This window comes from Opisthocomus hoazin, chromosome 15 (genome assembly GCF_030867145.1).
Source record: "Opisthocomus hoazin isolate bOpiHoa1 chromosome 15, bOpiHoa1.hap1, whole genome shotgun sequence".
Classification (NCBI taxonomy): domain Eukaryota; kingdom Metazoa; phylum Chordata; class Aves; order Opisthocomiformes; family Opisthocomidae; genus Opisthocomus; species Opisthocomus hoazin.
In genome coordinates this window covers 17,484,698-17,505,144 of record NC_134428.1, presented here as the reverse complement: position 1 = coordinate 17,505,144, position 20,447 = coordinate 17,484,698, and the positions used below count along the sequence as shown (strand labels likewise).

At 38.9% G+C, this 20,447-nt stretch overlaps 2 protein-coding genes across 3 annotated transcripts; one reads left to right on the top strand and one right to left on the bottom strand.

Moving 5' to 3' along the window:
- Positions 1-111: 111 nt before the first annotated feature.
- On the bottom strand, positions 112-20,402 carry METTL9 (methyltransferase 9, His-X-His N1(pi)-histidine). The gene is made up of 5 exons (XM_075436195.1): positions 20,055-20,402; positions 15,397-15,587; positions 12,929-13,138; positions 11,660-11,844; positions 112-822 (listed from the first exon to the last, which is right to left on the bottom strand). The coding sequence occupies exons 1-5, from the start codon at positions 20,226-20,228 to the stop codon at positions 617-619; spliced, it is 966 nt and encodes a 321-aa protein (XP_075292310.1). The 5' UTR covers positions 20,229-20,402; the 3' UTR covers positions 112-616.
- IGSF6 (immunoglobulin superfamily member 6) lies at positions 1,587-8,275 on the top strand. 2 transcript variants are annotated; one of them, XM_075436196.1, is made up of 6 exons: positions 1,587-1,724; positions 3,376-3,729; positions 4,607-4,713; positions 5,888-5,944; positions 6,596-6,679; positions 7,826-8,275. In XM_075436196.1, exons 1-6 carry the CDS (start codon positions 1,658-1,660, stop codon positions 7,862-7,864), a joined length of 708 nt encoding a protein of 235 aa, XP_075292311.1. In that variant the 5' UTR covers positions 1,587-1,657; the 3' UTR covers positions 7,865-8,275. The 2 variants fall into 2 exon arrangements, with proteins under 2 accessions (XP_075292311.1, XP_075292312.1); XM_075436197.1 differs by lacking the exon at positions 5,888-5,944.
- Positions 20,403-20,447: the final 45 nt, after the last annotated feature.

Here is a 20,447-nt window from a genome sequence, read left to right as displayed (position 1 = left end):
GTTGTGCTGCTACTGAGAGCTTGATTCTCAACACAAAGAGCAGTTGCTGCAGACAAGCGTGGCTATGGTTACAAAAATGAACACAAAAGTTAATGCAAAAAGTCATCTCAAAAAAAGTTTATTAGCATGATTAAAAACTTGAAGAATGACAGCAAGAGAGAAAGTAACGCAGCATGGAAGAATATCCATTTCAACAGTTTATATTCAACAAGGCTTGAACGGCATGGATAACTTTATTGCCAGATTTCACTTGGTTTCTTTAACAACAGTTCACATTGTATCAGTTTCATCATTATTAGGACTATTGCTTTTGTTTGGATCTGATCCCTGTTGCAGGTAAGTATAAAAAAATATCTCCTGTTACTGCTGGATTGCAGAATGCATTGTTGGTTTAAAAGCTGGTAAAAAAGAAATTCTCAACTGAAGAGTCTGTTTAAAAAACAACCTTTTTCCTCTAATCCCACTACAAAGAAATACATTAGTATTTTGGCCTTTACATTTCTTACATGGTATTATTTAGCATGGCAATCCCCAAATTCCCTCCCTACCACAAATCAAATCCCTCTTTCAGAGACTGCTTCTTGGGTTAGATTCTGGAGATTTACTTCATACACGCTTACACTGGCTTGAGGACGAAGACAGCATCATCTAGCACATAGTAGTCATTATACATATCACCTTCACATAGGTATGGTAGTCTGGTGAAAGCCTCTATGGCAAAACCAGCTTTACTGAAAACTTCTGGCAGGCTATTCACCTGTTCTTCCCAAGTGTGCCCTTTGATTTCCAAAACTTCTGAGGGCTTTTCCCACTTGCCACCTACTGAGAAAACAAAACAGTTTTGTTTAAATTATAAAGAACGCTTTATTGTGTGTTGTATTTTCTTACAGAATGCATATTACACAGATTATATTCCACTCCACTCCAAACAGGAGGTTGACAAACCTTTTGTAGAGCCATTGCAAGATCGGTTCAAGTTTTCGCCTATTGCTCAGACACAGCTCCTTCTTATCTTTTGTTACATTTTTAACTAGCAGTTCCAAGAGTGGCCAAAAGTAACTTCCACTAGTGAGGCTGGTGTTCAGCAGAAATGGACTGACAGACTATTTAATGAAGATCTTTTCCAGCAGTATAAAATTCTTTCTTTATGCCCACTGTCTGGCCCAAGATGGCTTCAGGTGATTACAGTAAACAGAGCAAATAAGCTGAAAATTATGATTTACTGTGAAGCTTCCATCAGTAGACCACCACATTATAATGGGTGGCTACATAATCTTTGTTCCTCCAGTGGCCACATACTAGCTGGTGCAGTAAAGACTGCTTCAGGTCACATAAAATTAAAAAGCCAAACACTTGTGGCATGCTGGAAAATATGTTGTCATTTGTTATATCCAATAAAACAGTCTGAAGGATTACAGGTACAACTCTCAGAAGTTCAAAATTTAAAACTCTTCACTCATTTTCCAAGTAACGTTGTTCACAAATAACAAATGTTTTCTGGTTTGGTCTGTACCTTTAACCAGTTTGCTAAATGCAATAGTAAACACCCTTCTAAACAGGAAGTTCTAAACCTTGTGATGTAGAGCATTCTGCAACTCCACAGATTTCCTAAGTTCCTCTTCCTTCAAGCAGAATCATTTCCAGAGCGAGACAAGAAATGGCATCTTTCAACAAATTAAAAAATGTGCTAATGCTGGCATTTGACTGGATTCTGTATGGTACTGGTAAGACTTTTTTTTTAGCTTCTTATATTTTCCCGTGTAAGAGCAGTTAAACAAGATTGAAAGCGTTGTGGTTAGGATTTGCAACATAGCTACGAAATAAGAGCAGTAAAACGTTTTGCTGAAATCAAGCTAATTTCTGCGGTCTTCATACAATTGTCAGATTAAACAACTGTTAGCAAATGTTTTTTGTCCAAAAGTCTGAAATGCTCCTGTAATGTATGATTTCTGGGTCAAAGCCTACTGCACTTCCTTACAAAGAATGCTCCAGCAGCAGCAGCATGGTTTCAGTGCAGCTGTGCTTGTTTGGAAAGTTCAGCAGACAGTATCTACGCAAACTGAAGCCATGGAATTCTGCTCTGAAGACCATCCAGAGCCCTAGAGTAAGGTGGAAAAGAGCAGGGGATCAACTGCAGAAGCACAAGCTACTGCCTTTCACCACACAGGGTGCAAATACACCGACAGTTGTTACTACTACGAGACAGTTGATACTACTACAGTCTTCAGATCGCTGTAGCTGCTGTGGAAGGGCTCTGATGTTGATCTGACACAGAAGCATCATTTCATTTTATTCCTGTAGAAATCACAGACACTGAATTTGATTGGATTCGGTTCATAAAACACTCAGTGAGAAAAATGATGAAGGGATAATGCTGACTGTCCACCGTGGACAGGCTTATAAGTTGTGTATCAGCAATAGACCAAGAGACTTTAGTTTATTTTTCTTCTAATTTGTTGGAAGTAGAAAAGGATGCTGTTAAGCTACTACCTTCATTTTCACGGCAATAATCTCAATTCTCTTGTTTAAATAGCTAAGTAATTTATTTGAATAAAATCACATGTACTAAAACAGTACTTAAGTTACGGATTTCAATAAGGACTTAAAAAAAATCTCCTAGAACAGTCATATTAAAGCTTAAATTTCAGTTCCTTAATTAGAATTCTCTTCTCTGATTAACCTTCCTGTTTTCTCTGCACACATTTTTAAATGTCAGAACTAACAAGCAATATTGTTCTCCTTAGAAACCCAGAGTCAATACATGTGATGAAGTGGAAGGATGTCTAGGAACTATTATGAATTCTAATCAATGTTATGAAATTGCTAAATTATAAATATCTCTACATTTATGACATTTCCACTGCCTACCATCAGGCTGTCTCACTTGACTCAGATAAGCATCAGTGGGGTAGAGAGAAACCCTTGCAGAACTACTCCATTGAGCATCTAGAGTTATGTCACACAACACCCACTCCCTCACCGCCCATTACCTCCCCACCCCCGATCCCCAAAAGACTCACGACTAAATCTGAGGCAGGGAACTACACAAAGTATTCTTTTGGTCTTCTCCAGGGCCAAAGGAGACATTCACATTATTTTAGATGTAGAAATCTTCTCTATACTTTTTCAGAAAAACAGAAAGCTAAGCACATTACCACAGAGGTAAAAACTGTTAAATGAACGCATGGGCAAGCTGCAAGAATTATCTAAAATTTTGCTGGAAACAACCTTATAAATTTCAAGTTTGAAACATGGCTGATTCTCCTCCTTTCCTCCCACTTTTTCTCAGATGAACCAGAAATAGCTTATTTTCTTTTTAGATTTTGCCTTGCTTTGTAACTGTCCCTCACATTACCAGTTGTTTATTCTCAACAGGTGCTGCGGATGCCTGTCAAGTCACAGTAACACAACCCAAATTTCAGGAAGTTGACTCCTCCACGCACACTGTGTTCCTAACATGTGTTTTCTCTGCCTCTGGATGCTCCTCCTCCCCACCTGAAGTTCTATGGTTTCGCTTTTTAATTAACAAACATGAGGATTTGTGTACTCCTGGATGCACAAATCATGAGAAGTACAAAGTACACTTATTACCACAAAATAACATTTCACTTCAGATCAATGACCTGACTGTAGATGACAATGCTATTTACATCTGTGGAATAGCATTTTCAGATTCAAGTTCACCCCATTCTAAACAAACAGGAGATGGAACAGTCCTAATGAAAACAGGTCAGTTGATAATTCCCTCTTAATGAAGCACCTTAAAAGAAATAAATTGTCTTTCCTCTATTTCACTTTCAAGAATGGCATTTAAGATGGAAATACCAACAAAATTGTTAGGAGCACGACTATATTAATTGTAAAACCATGGAACGATTATACAAATAAGCATCTTAACCTCGTTTGCTAATTAGACTATTCTGTCATATGATGCAAATGACTCTAGAATTCTACAAAAGAAAGAAGTTTTGCACTCATCTAACAATACTCTACATCCTCTTACACAAAGACTTTAATGGCTATCAACAAGGAAGTATCAACAGAAAAATCAGAAGTAGGGAATCTGACATTTAGTGGAAATATGTGCAACAGAGTACAGGGTCTCAGAACTGGGGATTCACTGTGCCAATCTGAGAAAAAAGTTTTAGTTCTGAACCTTTGTATCATTTGCCTTCTAGTTAAGAAAGCGATGAGACTTCATTAACTACATCTCAGTTTTACATGCCTAAAATAGAAAAAAACCCCAACAACCTAGCTGGATTATTACTTTCCCTATATTCCGTCCCTCCTCTATCCAATTGCATTTCTGAACAAAAGCCTGTAAGCTTTATCCAGACATTCCTTTACGAGAGCAGAAAACTGGATTCTATGCTCTGTCTACCCCCAAAGCAAGGGTTCATAATCAAATATAACAAGTCTCCATTCTCCTTGCAAACAAAAGAAAAGTGATCTCACTGAGGAATTTAGACCGAAAATGAACCAGAAAATATTGATGGGTATAAGGTTTTTTAATTCCTCAGAGGAAGGGGGGTGAAATGCAGAATCTTCAGAAAATTATGTGAATCAGAAGAACTGTCCTTTATTCTAACACTCATTTTTAATTAAGGAGCAGAGAAGCAGCACAACAGTGGAAAACTCATTCTCATGATCATCGCTTCATCCTTAATGTTTTTATACAGCACTACTGTACTCACTCTCTTTGCAGTCTACAAGGTAGGCTCAAAGCGATTTTTCTGATTTTGTTCATTTTGTACATCTAAGCAGTTTTAACATCTCCATAAGGAGAATAAAAAGATGTTCCTAGGTTCCATGACTTTTACGAATAAGTTTTAAAGAGGTGGTTGGCTGAAGTTCATATGCTGCACACATCTGCAAACTCTTGTGTGGCGTATACCTGTACTCTCAATAGCAACCATATTTTCTTTTTTCAGTAAAGTGTCTAAAAGAAAAGGTATTCTAAAGTTAAAATTATCCTGAAAGTATTAATCAGCAAGTTGGAGATTATCTATCAAGGCACACTTAAAAAGCAAAACCAGAAATGACCATCGTAAGTCATCAACTCTCTGGATTAGTTTCCAGTAAAATTAAGATAAATTTAATGTCAAAGTACTTGCGAGCTGCAGGAAAGTTACTGCAGACTGACTTTACTTGTGTAACGAAATTCTATTCATATAGAATATATACATACATACATTATATTCATATATACAGAAAAGAGACCTTGGTAAAATTTAAAAATATGAGAGACTTTGAAGAAGTTTTATACTCATAGGAAGCAAACACATTAGAATGCACCTGGTTAAAAATGACATAACTACTGGGTTTTTTTCTTTTAAATCTAGAACAAAATTTGTGTTCAGTTAAAAACAAACACCCAAAGCTGCAACTGGAATCTTTACACAATAATGAGACACTGACATAAGAATGAGGACTTCACAGTCCTAAGTGGTATGATATGGTAAAATGAGTCTTTGCTGTAGTGATCACTGTCTAAGCATAAAGACAGGACAGTCTTTTTGATTTTTGTTTTTCTTTAAACTAGGTGAAGTAGCACAGTGGGGAAAATTAATCAAGCCTTCTTCAGGGGAAAAACTGGTATCTGTGATACCGTTGATTTATTTTTGAGAATTCAGTAGTGCTTCACGCAGGTCCCACTGTACTCAGAGCAAAACTACTTGCAACATCTACTATCAGAAGCTCAAAAAGACCTTACATGCTTGAAAACTCACCTAATTTTTCCGATGGTATAAGCTGATCTAATGAAAGACTTTTATCTACAAAACATTTGGCACTGCAAAAAGGCAATGCTTTTGACTATTCTGCTACCTTAGCAGTTGGCTTCTCATCTGATGTTTTAATCATTTTGTTTTATCATCCCTGCCTCCAGTTCAAACCAAAGCTGCTAAAGAAAAGGGAGAATGAAGACAAAAGAACAGAGAACTGTGTATGTTATCACTGTTTGCTTTGTCTGTCACTCAGAGCTTTTTTTTTTCCTGTGTTTTTAAAGTATATTGAGCATCAATTCTGTGATCAATTGGTTCAGTTAAAGAGACATTCAGAGCTGTTAAGGCTTCACTTCAGATTTGTACAAAACTTGTTAATGATTTTACATGTAACTAATTTTAACTAATTAGTTAATTAACTGATTTTTAACTAATAGGATACAGGATAAAGTCAATCTATGTAAAGGCCATCTCTAATATATAGTTTCCTTTAGTTTTTAAGAAAATTTTGTTCAAACTTCTGAAAATAACAGGTTTCGCTATTATGATTTTTGTTTGTTTAAATGGTGCATTCAGGTAAGCCCTAATGTATTTAAAACAAGTCTATTAATAACCTCTATCACCATGTGTCCTTGAATAAAAATCATAAGTCATACATTTAAATATCAATTACAGAAGGTATATATGTTAAGAGATGTAATATTAATGTAATTTAAAACCCTTCTGCTGCCAAACCGTATGTTCTTAAAGTGTTATTTAGTAACATTCCCAAAGACACGTACAGGGAAAAAAAGAATTACAAAAGGTAGAAAAATATGTTTTCCCCAACTTCAACTGTAGCACTGACCTAAAATATTTTAAATAATCTGCAGAAAATCAGTAGTGGACGAAAAATTTTTCAAGCAATTGCCCAAGAACTTCAAAAGCAGAGGTACGCTCAACATTGCCAACAGCCTGTAAGTATCTATCTACCAGTACTGAAATTTACGGGGAAAAAGAGGAACTGACAGTTTTTAAGAGTATACATTTCTATTTCCTCTGGAAATAGACTTTTCTTTTTTAAAGTTGATAAAGGTCTAAAAAAGTATTCTGCACAACAGTCACAGACATTATAAAGCATTGTAAATGACCGTGTATATATATGTAAAGTATATACCTTATAGAATGTATGAATATAAATTTAAAACTGAAGCTTCCATAAATTTGTATTTTGTCAAAAAGAGGTCTCAACAAGTGGTTCTCGACTGTTTGGTAAGACGCATATTGCTAATAAGAGCTCATTTTTGAAAAATATTTTTATTCTAGTTCCTCTTGCTCCCTTAGCCCAGGTGACAGAAACGTAACAAAACTGTTATAAAAGTTCTACAACATTCTTAGATATTTCCCTCTCCTTCAGCTTACAGAGCCTAAACTAAGTATTCAGCATCATTGGGTAAAGCCACACAACTTATTACCTCATTTCAAATTTAAGCCAGTAACTCTTACATGACCATATGACAACAATTTTGCTTATGCCATGTAAGTTACAAAAAAAGAAAAAAAAAAAAAAAATCAACTTTAGAAGGCACATGTATTTGCAAGCAAAGAAAATGGCTTCAAAAATCCTGCTTCAGAAATGTTGCTTCTCTTGAGAAACAGTATAAATTCTTCCCTATTCTGAGCATGGACTGCATCACTTCAGAAATGCAAAGAGAAACCAGAAGAAACATAGAACAAAGTCAAACACTTCTCCTCCATACATTTTTACTTCGTTTATTTCCATACAGTCCCAATTGTCTTCCTCTGTAATTACTCCTTTAAAGACTTCAAGTCCCTGCTGACATGACCTTGTCCTTGGATTGAGCGTCAGATATGAACACAGTGAACATAAGGGCTATGTTTTACTGCCTTTGTGCTCCCTCAGGAGCAGGAAAAGCCAAGAGGAAAAGAAATATGTTTTGAATCCTGTAGATGCCACACGGACAAAAGCATCTGGTTAAGTGGGGAGAAAGGAGTTTACTGAAAGAGTAAAGGGCTGGAGTTTGCCTCAAAAAGGAAATTCTCCCTTTATAAAAACAAAAAGTTCGTATCAGTAACAAAATACTTCTACATTTTCCCCCTAGGATGATTTGGAAGATGACACTGTTTATCAGAACAGATGAGCATGTGCAGCAGTTCAGACTTGTTCAAGATTTCTCCTGCAAGCAAATGGGCAGATGAAGAAGTTAAGCTTCTTCACAGACTTCCTTCGCTTTAGAAAGAGAACGCCTTGCAGGGCAGTGTTCATCAAGAGTATTTTCTAAACAGATCACCAAACCCAAATGCATTGTACATTACATCTATGTTATATATTACTTCCATTTTTCATTCTGCAAGAATAAGAACTGTGGGAAAAGACTTCATCTTTCGTAAGATAACTGCTAATGCTTCATAAAAGTTTCCTTTTTCAGTTTAGATTTAATTCTGTGTCTTTTTTCTTTTTACATAAATTTACATTTATTCCTTTTACATGAACTAAGCATTTGTGAGAGGTGTATGATAATTGACAGCAACAGAAAATAAACTCATTTCATAGGTGAAATTCTGGTTTTAGTGATGTTAATGTGATAGTTATTGATGTAACAGATATACAGACCAACACTTACTGAGTCTTAACAACAGCTTAAACAGAGGAAAACCTATGTATTCTGTAGACAGACAAGCAGAAAAACAAGACAACATAAATGCATGTACTGCCATGGTAAAGCTCTTTTGGGATGTGAGCTTCTTCCTAGCTTATTTAGGAAAGGAAAGTAGTGGTCATAGTGAGAAGGTCGCTCCTGCAAAATATTAAAATTCACTTGCTAGACAGACAACCCCCATTTCCAGTCCTACCATCCAAAGTCAGGATTACCTGGAGCTCCAAGTTTTGCTTTTGCATGACTGTTTAACATGGACACAAGCATGAACACAGAAGTATACTACCTAGTCAAGGTAGCATACTTTTTTTTTTAAAGTACCTAGTTTTATTTTAAGCAGTTACTACTAGCCATTCTACAAAATCAGCACTTTTACAAGAGATCTGCCAGTATCAGGCTTTCTCCCTACTAAAGAACAGCTACATCTTTTATCATCATTTAAATAAAGCAAGGCTTTGTTTAACAAATGAAACAGCTCTTCTTACATCAGTGAGATGAGAACTGACAACCAAGACAAAGCAAAGGTCCATCTAGAACAGCCTGCATTTCCAGTTCAATTTAGTACCAAGTATTTCACAAAGTTGGAAAACACACCTTTGTCTTTTTATCGCTGTCCTTCAATCACAAGGGCATCAATGCATTCAACAAGAAAATATCACAATCCCAGACTGTTAGTGTTTACTACTTCTGAAGTGTGGTGTCTCTAACATTTTTATCTTAGAGAAACTTAAACCAGTCTAGTCTTCTATTATCTAATAGTGCCTTTTTGTAAATATGATGTCCATATTAGCAAATACAAAGGATTTTTATACGAGCCTATGAGATACCTATTAAAAATATGAAGTTATAATAATACATGTTATTATGTCACTAGTCTAACTTTATGATTCATCTGGGTTACCTTCCAAATTCAGATATGCACATATTGTGCATTACTTGTTGTTCTGTATGTTGAAAACAAAACCCTGAAAAGCCCCAGAAAGAATTTATGGTTAAGCTACTTTGGACTCTAGGTGTCACTGTAATTCCAGAAACAGTAAGCACAGAAATGTATTTTTCCTCCTCCTCCACCTTGCTTTGTTCTCTTAAAGCAAGTTTTATGCTATTTGTGCAGACAGTGTAATAACTCAAATATCTTGGTTTGATTTAAATAATTTATCCGTTTCTAGAAACTGATCTATACACTGAACAAAAACCTTACCTGCCTCATCTCTTCTCCATTTGTTCCCCCCCTCAAATTCGAAAGTTTCTCTATGCAGATGCAAACTGTTTTTAATTAGCTGATACAAGAAGTTACTCGAGCTGTGAAATGTTCTTCTCTTTGCACGTTCCAAGATTTTTTTTTTTGTTAAATATAAAGCATATGTACACATCTAACACTTTTTAAAACTCATCCTCTTGTAGAACTGCTGAGTGAAAATACTGAAATTCTAGAATCATTTGTACATCATTAAGACAGGCTGGCAGTTCATTGTCTATTTCTTCAGTCTACAATTAAATAGATCTTAAGTGGGAAAGCTTCAGTGGAATGACAGTAACTTTTGTGTGTGCTAACTCGCATTGTCTAAAGAAGTTTATATAGGCCAATATCCATGATAGTGGTAAACCGACAAACTGAATATGTTTTTAAGTTTCAGAAGATATTAAGGAAACAAAACTGCCTTAAGCAAAGCGGCTAATCTGGAACAAGTCACCACTACAAACAAAAGCATGACTTTGGTTTACAAGACAACTTACAACAGATTTCAACTTTGAACAAATAGGAATGACAGAGTTCAACAATCATAGAACAGCTTTCCGGTCCTTTGGGATTTATAAATTTAACACTCTATCTGCCTCGCAGTATACTGTAGGAGATTAACGATGAAGGATATAGGTGGAGTTAGAGTAGTTTCTTCCTTAAGTTATCTACCTCCTTTTGAGCCAGGAAGTTGCATGTGGTCTGTCACGTGATAACCCAACAACATGCAGAAAAGTAGACGCTAGGTGCAAGAGCAATTGCAAAACACAATGGCACATAGTTTTGAAGACACACAAACAAAAGAGCCACCCAAATAATTTCTCAGTTTCTGCTTCTAATATGTCAATGAAAGACTAGAAAGACACTGCTGTTTTTCGGAATTTTGAAGAATTTTTAAAAGAGGAAGCCATATTTTTCCACATTATAGGAACAATAAGTCATAACCAAATATGCTTGAGATACTGTACAGATGCATAAGTCAACCCTCCACCGCATGTAGGACACACCACTTTTCAGGACAGTTACAAAATTGTATGCTCATATACTGTATTTCAAGCAAGTGTTCCTCTAATAGCATTATTTTTTATACTTAAAATGTTTTTTCCCCCTCCTCCCACCAAAATACCATTGGCATATAAAAAGAGGAAAACAGATTCAGTCTGCTGCATTTGTGACTGCCAGAACACTAAGGTTATTAGTTCCGTATTTTCTGGGTATACATGCCTTTCCACAGACAAACCTTAACACTCAAGAAAAGCCAGTATCCAAACAATGACTGACGAACACCAGCCTTCTGGAATTCAGATCACCTCTAGGGTGTCTCAACCTGAATCCACAATCACAGGCACGTGAAAAAAGGTTTCTAGTCTCTTTCGCAGTTTAGTCATAAGGACAGATTCATTTGAAAATCTCTCACCTATTTCTTTAAAATGCACCTAGGGGAAACAATGGAGTTTTGGCACTGAATTTTACCTTTTTATTCCACTTACAAATACAATATAAATAGTGGTTGATATTTTGTCTTAGAAGGGGTCTCTATTTTACTTTGAGAGCTCATGTTGGAAAACAAACATTACCTCCCTATGAATTTTTAGGTGCAGTTCATCTGGAACACTTGAAAGAGTTTGACGTGAATTGCTCTATTCAGCTTTACAGACAGTTCTAATGGTTTTGCTCAATGGTCGCCAGAGACAACTGGGGTTACCTATATGACAGCAGCAGAGGGCCCTAATGAGAGATCAGTTTTCCCATGTTGCTCCAACACAGCTCAGATGTGGCAACCTGCAGAACAGGATATGTGACTTCAATATTTGAGCTTTTTGTTGGTGCCAGCAATGTGTGTTGGGGAATTAAGAAAACAGCTTACAACACGTGGCCTACTTACTGATGATTTCATACTTCTGAATATGCACTGTACGAGTTATTTGTAAAAATCAAATACAAACATGCCAATTATTTATTAAACATTTAATTTGGGATACTATAACCTACAAACGTTTTCTTTACCTGCCTAAATAGCTATTAATCTGTGTACTTACCATTTTCCACATATGGATGAAATGGCAGAACTAATGCTAGAATGACTCTGCCTCTAGTTGGCTCCAGTACACTTCTAATATCTTTTAACACAGTCAGTGGTTGATCACAGCGATCCAGCAAATTTAAACAGCTGATAACATCATACTGAAATCCTGTGTTTTGCCATTCATTTATACCAAGCACCCTACAAAAGGAAAGAGAGATACAGTCTGTTAAACAAACACAAGCTGAGTTCAGAGAGAACCACTGAAGACAAGAATTCCCTACAGATGTGTAGAGAGTGCAGGTAAGGTCAGCCACCCAGGCAATGAGAAGACAGACATGATCCTTCTGGTCTTTCGGAAAACAAAACTAAATCAACAATGGGCATGGCTACATATCCAGCCATACAAACCTTTCTATTGCCTTATTATCATCAGGCAACAAAGGAGACAAAAACCAAACCCCCAGGTATGAAAAAAAAAAAAAAAAGTGTTGTCCTAGAATAAAACTGAAAATATTTCTCAAGGAACAACAAAGCTGAAACACAATTAATGGCTTGCCGCGTTTTATCCACTCTGATTTACCACTGTGCAAACCCAAATTCCAAAGCAGTTGTTATGTTTCCACTCAAAGACAGGTGAAGAAAAGAAATCCACAGTTCCTTCATTCTTTGGCCTGAAATACTAACCGTTCTTCAACAAGACTGGATCTGCTGCCTGCAAGAACCTCCAGGAGCTGTGGCAAGTGCATGAACAAAGTTCTGAAAGCGCTGAGGTTTTTGTTACTAAATTTTACTCAATCTTAACAGCAGGAGCTAAGCATAGCAAGAATAAAAAGAATCTTCAGACAGTTGTCCATACTGTGGGATTCCATAGACACAGATTATTGAGGTACCCCTATTACCAGGATTCAGTTTGCTTTCTCTGCAGTACCTGTGTTTTCCTCTTGCAATTTTGGACTGTTCAGTTAGACTGTTCAGCTGAATTTCATCTTCCTGGCTCCCTTGATTAAAGCAATTTATGCAAACTATGAAGAACGAGACTTCAAAAAGGTTGTTGCCTATTTTCGCTAAACTGGTAACAGGGAACATCCACCCAACAAAAGCACTGCTGACAGGGAACATCAGATGTGGTTGTTCTGCTGCTTCTGTACAGAGCAACCTTTTCCACAACAATAAAACAATAGAGGAATTGACTGAAAATACTGAACATTTAATAAATATTACAAATAGATTACTTTGCCGTAATATCTGATACAAAGGATGTAGGAAGTATACAGTACAATACCTGTATTTTTTCTTCTGAAGCTGCCATATCATAGTTTCAGACAATTCAGTGGCATAGATTTCTTCAAAGTGAGGACTCATGACTTTAGTGACTTCTCCATCCCCAGCCCCTAAATCGAGAAGTCTGTGGGATTTCCATTCTGGATTTATTTTAAGCAGTCTTTGAAATTGTTCTGGGGAAAACACAAACATTGAGCCCCTTCCCAGCAGCCTGAAATGTAAAAATGAGAAATGACCAATTTTGTACAAATTTTAACAGGAAGGACAATGAAGTAACCTAGAATGTGCTTTGGCAGCAACCAGACACACATAATAGTAGAAAGGGCCCCGCTTGGATAAATTTTAAATCTGGTTCAACTTGCCTTGCACTTGTCAGAGATCAAACACATAGCCACATGCAGTTACAGTGGTTAAGACTTCAGGAGGAATTTGATTAGGTAAGGAAGAGTTCACGGGATGCAGCTCAAGAAAATGATCACATTAAAAAAAGAAAAAGGAGGGGGGGAGAGAAAGAGAGGCAACGATAAAGGCTGAACCTTATTTGGCATATTTGCAGATATGAATCTCTGCCACCTACCTTAAAAAAAAAAAAGAAATAGCAGATAAAATGGCAGCAGACATAGAAGTATGCACAATGAATGAGGAATAGGATGTCGAACTAGGAGGGAAGCCAGGGAACAGATTTAAAGAAAGGATGTGGGTAACACTGCTGGAGTGGCAAAAGAAATTTTTTTAATTGTATGTTACAATGGCTTTTCCTGCTATCTGCAGATCCTGCATTCAATATGAAGAGCTGTGGATAGAAAATAGGCAACTCATTAAGGAATTGGGTAGAGGTGACAGTTGGATTCCTTATGGATCAAGTCAATGACATACCCACCCGTAACTGTTTGAAGACTACATAGTGACAGACTTCAGCTGTCATAGCAGAATTCAGAAGATGAAAGAGTTAGGAGAACAAGCAGAGGAAAAAGAACTGGTCAGCAATAGACTGAAGGTAGATAAATATTATTCTTTAAACTAATGGTGGATAGCAGGTTAAACTTATAGACAATGAACAGAAATCTTTTATATTCAAGTGGAAGACAAGGTAAACAAAGATGAAAAGAATCAAAGAATAAAAAAAATGTGAAAAGGAGGCAGCCTAGGAAAGACTGATTGCACTAAAAACCAAAGAAACAAACAAACAAAAAAGATACAGTATACAAAGTCACATAGAAGAAACTAAAGCAGGATATTAAATGTATGAAAATAAAAAGAAAACAGCCAATTCAAACAGAACTCCCTTTCAGCCACTTGTGTCAGTCCACACTGCATAATTGGCTCACAGTTATTATTCCTAACAGCACTATGAGGTGTTATTCAAAGCACTGGAGAGCCTTTGAAAAAAATGGAAGAGAAAGGAAGAGGAGACCAAAGGAACCTTTATATAAAGCTACAAGTAACTAAGACCACCACAGGGAAGCTCATAAAGTCACCTGGTTAGAAAATAGGGAAAAAGATATTTTTCTAGCCTTAGTAGACAGCTACTATCCTTGTATCAGACTGTGCAGAAGTATGTAGTAGGTGCACAGGTGGGGATGGTGGAGAAATTGGGTAAATGTAACAAAATACATTCTTTATAAGGTCAAAACTGATAAGCTGTTAAACATATGTGTGAATGAGGTGATGTGAGCAAAAAAAGGCACCAACTTTTTTTTAAAAAAATACTAAAGCACCCACGAACAGCTAAAGTCCCCTGCCGCCACAGAAGAGACTGATGCAGTAAGACTAGGGGAGTACTGTTTTATAAACTTCTCTTTTCCTGCCTTTCTGATGTTTCATCAGTCAAATATGCTACATCAGGAGTTACCTGTTCAAGTACAGCTTACACACAAATTGAGGTGAAATTAAGTTTTACAGAATAAGAGAAAGGACAGAATTCTGTTCCATATTAGTGTTACAAGACACAACACTCAGCCAACCTCTGCGCTGTTTAGAAATCTGCCTAGGTTTGCAGTGGGTGTGCACACACTCTTTAGTAGAAAGAGTTTTAGATGCAATACAGAACTGACTGGATACAGCCACCTTCAACAAGGACAATCCCAACAGTAACTGATACAGATATGACAGTAGGGAAAGTAAAGGGCAAGGGGTGAGGAAGAAAGCAGAGGGAAGAGAGGTACATTGTCTAATACAAAGAGAACACTCTTATTCGGAAGGAAATTAATAAAGTAATGGCTATAAAATACAATTAGAATCCCCTGGCTGTCTCTTATTAATCGCAATTACCTCCTCTGTCCCCCCATACTGGAAACGGTGTTCCTCAGTTAAGAGGGATGGGCGTGAAGAGGACAGTAGGGCATTTCAGATCTGTTAGACTGGCAAAGGGAAAACTATAAATTTAAGAAAAGCTGACAGATCAAGGGGTAGGGCTGTACACTAAATCCAAACTGTATTTAGTTTACCTAAGATTGACTTTTTACTTACCCATTGATAGATGTTCTAGACATAAAGAGGCTAAAAATTGAGGACACAAAAGAGTGATAGAGCTGGATAAACAGCCAGCCTGATTTCTCAATGCTGTTGTTTAAGAAGATCTGTGTTCCTTGGTCAAGGTAACTCTGGACAAAAATAGGCTGAAGGGATTCAGACAACTGTTCTGTGTTGCAGACATACCACTAGAGAAACAGATAAAGGATCATTAAAAAGTTCAGCAATATAAAACCAGAAGTCGTTAAAACAAATTGAATACATGTAAGGCTATTACCAATTTCCATAACGAAAAAAAATTTAGTTTTTCCTACAGACTTTTCAACAAGCTTCAGTATTAATTTAATTTAGATTTGAATTGTAATCCAGTGAGGACTGATTACTTGCTAAGAAATAATGCATTTAATTTTTGTCTTAATTATTACCCTGTACATTGAAGAATTCTACAAAGTAAATTCCCTAGAAAGCAAATACAGGTCCTCTATGGAACAGCACCACGCTGATAAAATAGTATGAGGTGGGATAACATTGCTTTCTGTCTTCCAACTCATTCTCAACTTTTCCCTAGGCATCCTCTGAAAAGAAATCAGCAAGTGCATTTGCAGTATTTTTCCAGAAAAGGAGATAAAGAATCCAATCAATACTCTCAGCAACAGCTTGTCTGCCTTACAGCATTGCTGGACTATGTTTCATCACTTACCAGTACCAACAAGCAGGTCCACAAGCCTTTCAAAACAATTGTGCCTATGAAGCTGCCTCCCAGCACCTCTACTAAACAAAGGAAGTCGCCAGTATCAGCTGAAAGGCAGTTCCATACTTTTATATTGGTAAAATACAAAGCCCAAGCTAAAATTGGCCGATTATTCCTTTCACCTTGTGTTCGCTGGTAACAACCACTCCTATACAAACTGAACTAACTCTGATAATCAACCTATTGCTCAATTAACTATGAAGAAAAAGAATGCTACTTCTTGATATCAAATCTAGCTGGAAAAGTAATAAACCATACAATATCATACTATTTTACTATCCACATGTAAGGCATATCTAAACTACTTCCTTAACACCTGCTTTACATAATTTTAAATGCAAAACACTTGTGCAAAACAAGACAAACCTATAGAAATTCTGAAATTTTAGGACCTTCATGGCCACCTTCTGCACCTCCAGCAAACGCCTCTAATACTGCAGCATTCTGGAATGTCAGCACTGATAACAAAATTCAAAAGGTTGCTCATTGTTAGGTTGCACTGCCAAGCCAAAAACTGCCTCCATTCAGTATGCACAATTTATTAAAAACAGTTTTAAATGTAACTTTAATTAAGAATGTCACTATTATTTTTCATTCTTCCACGCTTATGCAGAGATATTGTCAGCCCTTCTCACAGACTCTCTATTGCCATTGTTTCTGTTTTCTAATATCAAGAATTATTCCCTACAGCTAACACTTACCTCCCCCCTAGATCTTGCAATAGTGTTCCCTAATCTGGCTGCATGTGTTTATTGCACAGATAGGGAGTTACAACTATCATAAAGAGAAACGGAGAGTTTTAACAGAATCTTGTAAAAACACATGTAGCGGGAGAGCGAACGGTCAGCTGGGTCAGCGAATGGTCAGCAAACTCGCCCATGACTTAACACCTAAGATTGTGTCTATACCCACACTATGCAAAATGTATGCTCATATCCTGATCCCTTCATGTTTGTTGCCCTTGCTGGGACAGGAATAATCACTTAATGTCTCTCTACACATTGTTCAGCACAATGGGACTTCCAGTCACTACTGTAATACAAATAATAATGGGACAGAATTCTTACTGCAGTGTCCTGCTGCTTCACAATAACAGTGCCAGCAAGCAGGGGGGAGTAGACAGCTGCACCAAGATCATTATGCCAGATTCATAAACAGGGGCTCCATCAACACTGACCCAAAGTACAAGGGATGTCAACACCCTTCAGCCGAGAAGCAAACATATGCCTGCTTAGGTTTACTTTGAAAACCACTTGCATAATGGGCACATTTCTGGCAGAATCAGCCTCTCAACTGTACTTTCAAACACACTTGTAGGTAGCACAAGTGATCCTTTCCCCTAAAAAACAAATGTTGAGCAAGGCTGCACCACATGATGAAGCCTGGCACAGTGATCCCCAAGAGCGATGATTTACCAGTTTAGGTCTTTTCTTACTGCAGCGCAGTGCTACTTGAATGAATCGGCATAGACCAGTGATTCCCAGGAGGAATCCTTAGTGAATAATGAAAAACCACTAAAGCAGCAGTCTGCGTACTTTGTCCATCTTCAGAAGCCAATTTGAAGAGCCTGGCAGAAGCAAGCAATCCCATAGAGCTGAGGAGCAGGCTGGGATATGTGTCAGGTTCACTCACGAGGCTGCTGCCTTGCTACACTGGACAGGTTTGCAGTGGCTCAGACGATTTGCCTTTTCCAATGTGTTGCCAGCTTCAATCCAGAAGAAAACGTATCCAACTATCAAAGCTCTGGGAAACACAGGCTTTGTTCCTTATGCGCTATGAGTACGTATGTGCTGTACCTGAGCTCCTAAACCTTGGTTCTGCACTGAACTGTCACCTGTAGTTTCAAGATCTGACCATGGAAACCAACAGTCCTACAATTCCTGTCTTTAAGACTTCTAAATATTGATATATATTGACATAACTGTTGAAAGAACAATGATGGTGACAACTGTGAGAAGAGAAGCTTGTTTTCAGAAATCAGGCTTTATACTCAGACCTCCTCTAATTTCTTCTTCATGGTTAATCTTGCCAGTAAGGTTATTGACAGCTATCTTTATAACACTAGTCAATAATAGAAATGATAGCAAACTATAAGAAGAAGAAAAAAAAAAGCAACACAAGATAAACCAAATCCAAATTTCAAATACCAAAAGTGGTGAAAGACAGCTTAATTCTGGAACCCCTTTCTCAGAACAGAAACTGCTTTTGTTTTCCTCCACATACAATATATGAAGAGCCCTTTTCAGGCCACTAGTTTCATGACAGAAAGTGTATCAATCTCTTATAACACAACAGTAGAAAAGCTACAGTACAAAAATCTGAAAAGATATGTTAAGACCTTTGTTATAATACAAGTTATTATTATTGACAACTTTTGCCTATTATTAGCGAAAGGAAGAAAATGTTCTTTTAGCTAACTTACGAAAAACTAATGAAGTCAGTAAAAATGCAGAGTGAAAGCAGCTGGGGCCTCAATGTGCAATCCTTACTTGCAAGTAGACCCACAAACTCAGTAATCATAAATCTTAGTAAACTCACTAAATAATCAATGCTTTAGGTTTAAAATCTAGGTCCAATAAGTTAGAAATGAAGAGTATCCACTGCAGACCATCCACCTCCGAATGACATAATCACCTTCGCAACACATCTCCTTGGCTGACTTGTCTTTCTAGTAAGTTTTTAACACCACAAAAGACTTTCAGATTTTCTTTGTTCGCCAGAAGGAAGTTCTTTCTGTAAATCTAAATTCTGCTTCTCTGTCATCCTATTTATGTACTGAATGATCCAAACAGCAGAACATATTCATTAAACCCCAGTAATCCATTCACTCAGTAGCAAGATGCTGGGTTGTCAGTGCCCACCCAGAGCACTGCAGAAATGGATCAGCTTGAAGAATTATGATGCATAATTATGTTCTTCCTTTGTATGGCAGTCCTCAAGCATTTATGGTACGTCTTCTTCATTAGCTCGGCTCTGTATATTTTACTTAGAATAAGTCAGTATCGTCTTTCAGCACCAAGAGTCTTTATTAGCCCTTCTGAACTCCTGTCAGATTTTCAGTGGCGTTTTGGTAAAATGTAGTGCAGATCTGAACATATTCCAAACACAACCATATCACACAAGCACCGTATAGCAAGGGTATAGTCCCTAAGTCCTCCGCAAAGTACTGATCCACGTGCCTACGCTGCCCAAATACAGGCTCTTATTGCAGCCACATCATATTGCAAACTCATTTCTAGTTTGCCATCTACTGCTGTTCCAAGGCCTCTGTGAGCTTAACAGTTTCCCAGGTTTTTTTCCACCGTCCCTCACTTTTTCTTTTCCTCTAGACACACCAGTATTCATCAGATCATCTCTGGGATTACAAACCAACCCGGTTCAACACCACCTGCAGACTTCATTCACCGAGCTCACCCGGAAAATCGCCAGGCGAAGGTCTGCGTCTCCCGGGAGCAGCCCTGACACCCAGCCCGACGCGACACCAGCCTCGGGACACCGCGCCGGCTCCCCGTCCCGCCGCTGCCGGACTCGCTCCCACCACCCGAGCCCGCCGGCGCCCAGCCCCGACCGCCCTCCCCCAGCCCCCGCACCTCCCCTCGCCCCCGCCGCGGCTCCCGGACGCGCTTCGCACGGAGGGCACGCGTCAACTTTCTCAGCGGGAGGACCAAGCCGTTCCCTCTCTTTGTCTGGCGCTGCCCGGCCCGCTGCCCCCCCTCAGCCCGCAGCAGGGTCCCCCGCTCCCCCCCCGCGGCGGCCGGTACCTCAGGACGCCCCGGCGGACCAGGACCCGCCGCCCGGCGAAGCCCCCCGGCTTCCCCGGGGAGGCGGGGAGCCCCCCGCCCGGCCCGGCCCGGCCCCGCCAGGCACGGCGCGGCGGGAAGGGCGGCTGCCTCTGGGGCTGTACCTGGTGATTGTCCCTGGCGCCCGGGGCTGGCTGGCTGTGGCTGCCCATCATATTCACGTAGAGGGACCTGGATAAAGGGCTCCTCAGGTACCTGGCAGGGCCAGACCACATCCTCCTCCTCAGCACCCACAGGAACAGGGTGTAGCAGCCCAGCCAGCACAGCCACAGTCTCATCGGGGGAAGGGGCGCGGAGTCACCCGCTGCCGCCGCCTCCCCTCTCCATGGCAGCGGCGGCGCCGGCGGCAAGCAACTCGCCCGGCTCGGCTCGGCTCGGCTCCCCTCCGGGGCCCGCACACACGCTCAGGGCGGAACGCGCGGCGCCGTGGCAGCGGGGGCCGGCCGGACGGCTTCGCTGCGACACGCCGGGGCCTGGCGCGCACCCGCTCCCTCCTT

Bases quoted from the DNA above. Each gene is read 5' to 3' on its own strand.
- METTL9 (XM_075436195.1), bottom strand. From the start codon at position 20,228: ATGAGACTGTGGCTGTGCTGGCTGGGCTGCTACACCCTGTTCCTGTGG. The intron at 13,139-15,396 runs GTAAGTAAAAAG...TTTACATTTCAG, and splicing joins TCTAGAACATCTATCAATGG to GCTGCTGGGAAGGGGCTCAA. The intron at 823-11,659 runs GTAAGTACACAG...TTGTTTTCTCAG, and splicing joins TCATCCATATGTGGAAAATG to TAGGTGGCAAGTGGGAAAAG.
- IGSF6 (XM_075436196.1), top strand. From the start codon at position 1,658: ATGGCATCTTTCAACAAATTAAAAAATGTGCTAATGCTGGCATTTGAC. The intron at 1,725-3,375 runs GTAAGACTTTTT...TATTCTCAACAG, and splicing joins CTGGATTCTGTATGGTACTG to GTGCTGCGGATGCCTGTCAA. The intron at 5,945-6,595 runs GTATGTTATCAC...AATAATCTGCAG, and splicing joins ACAAAAGAACAGAGAACTGT to AAAATCAGTAGTGGACGAAA.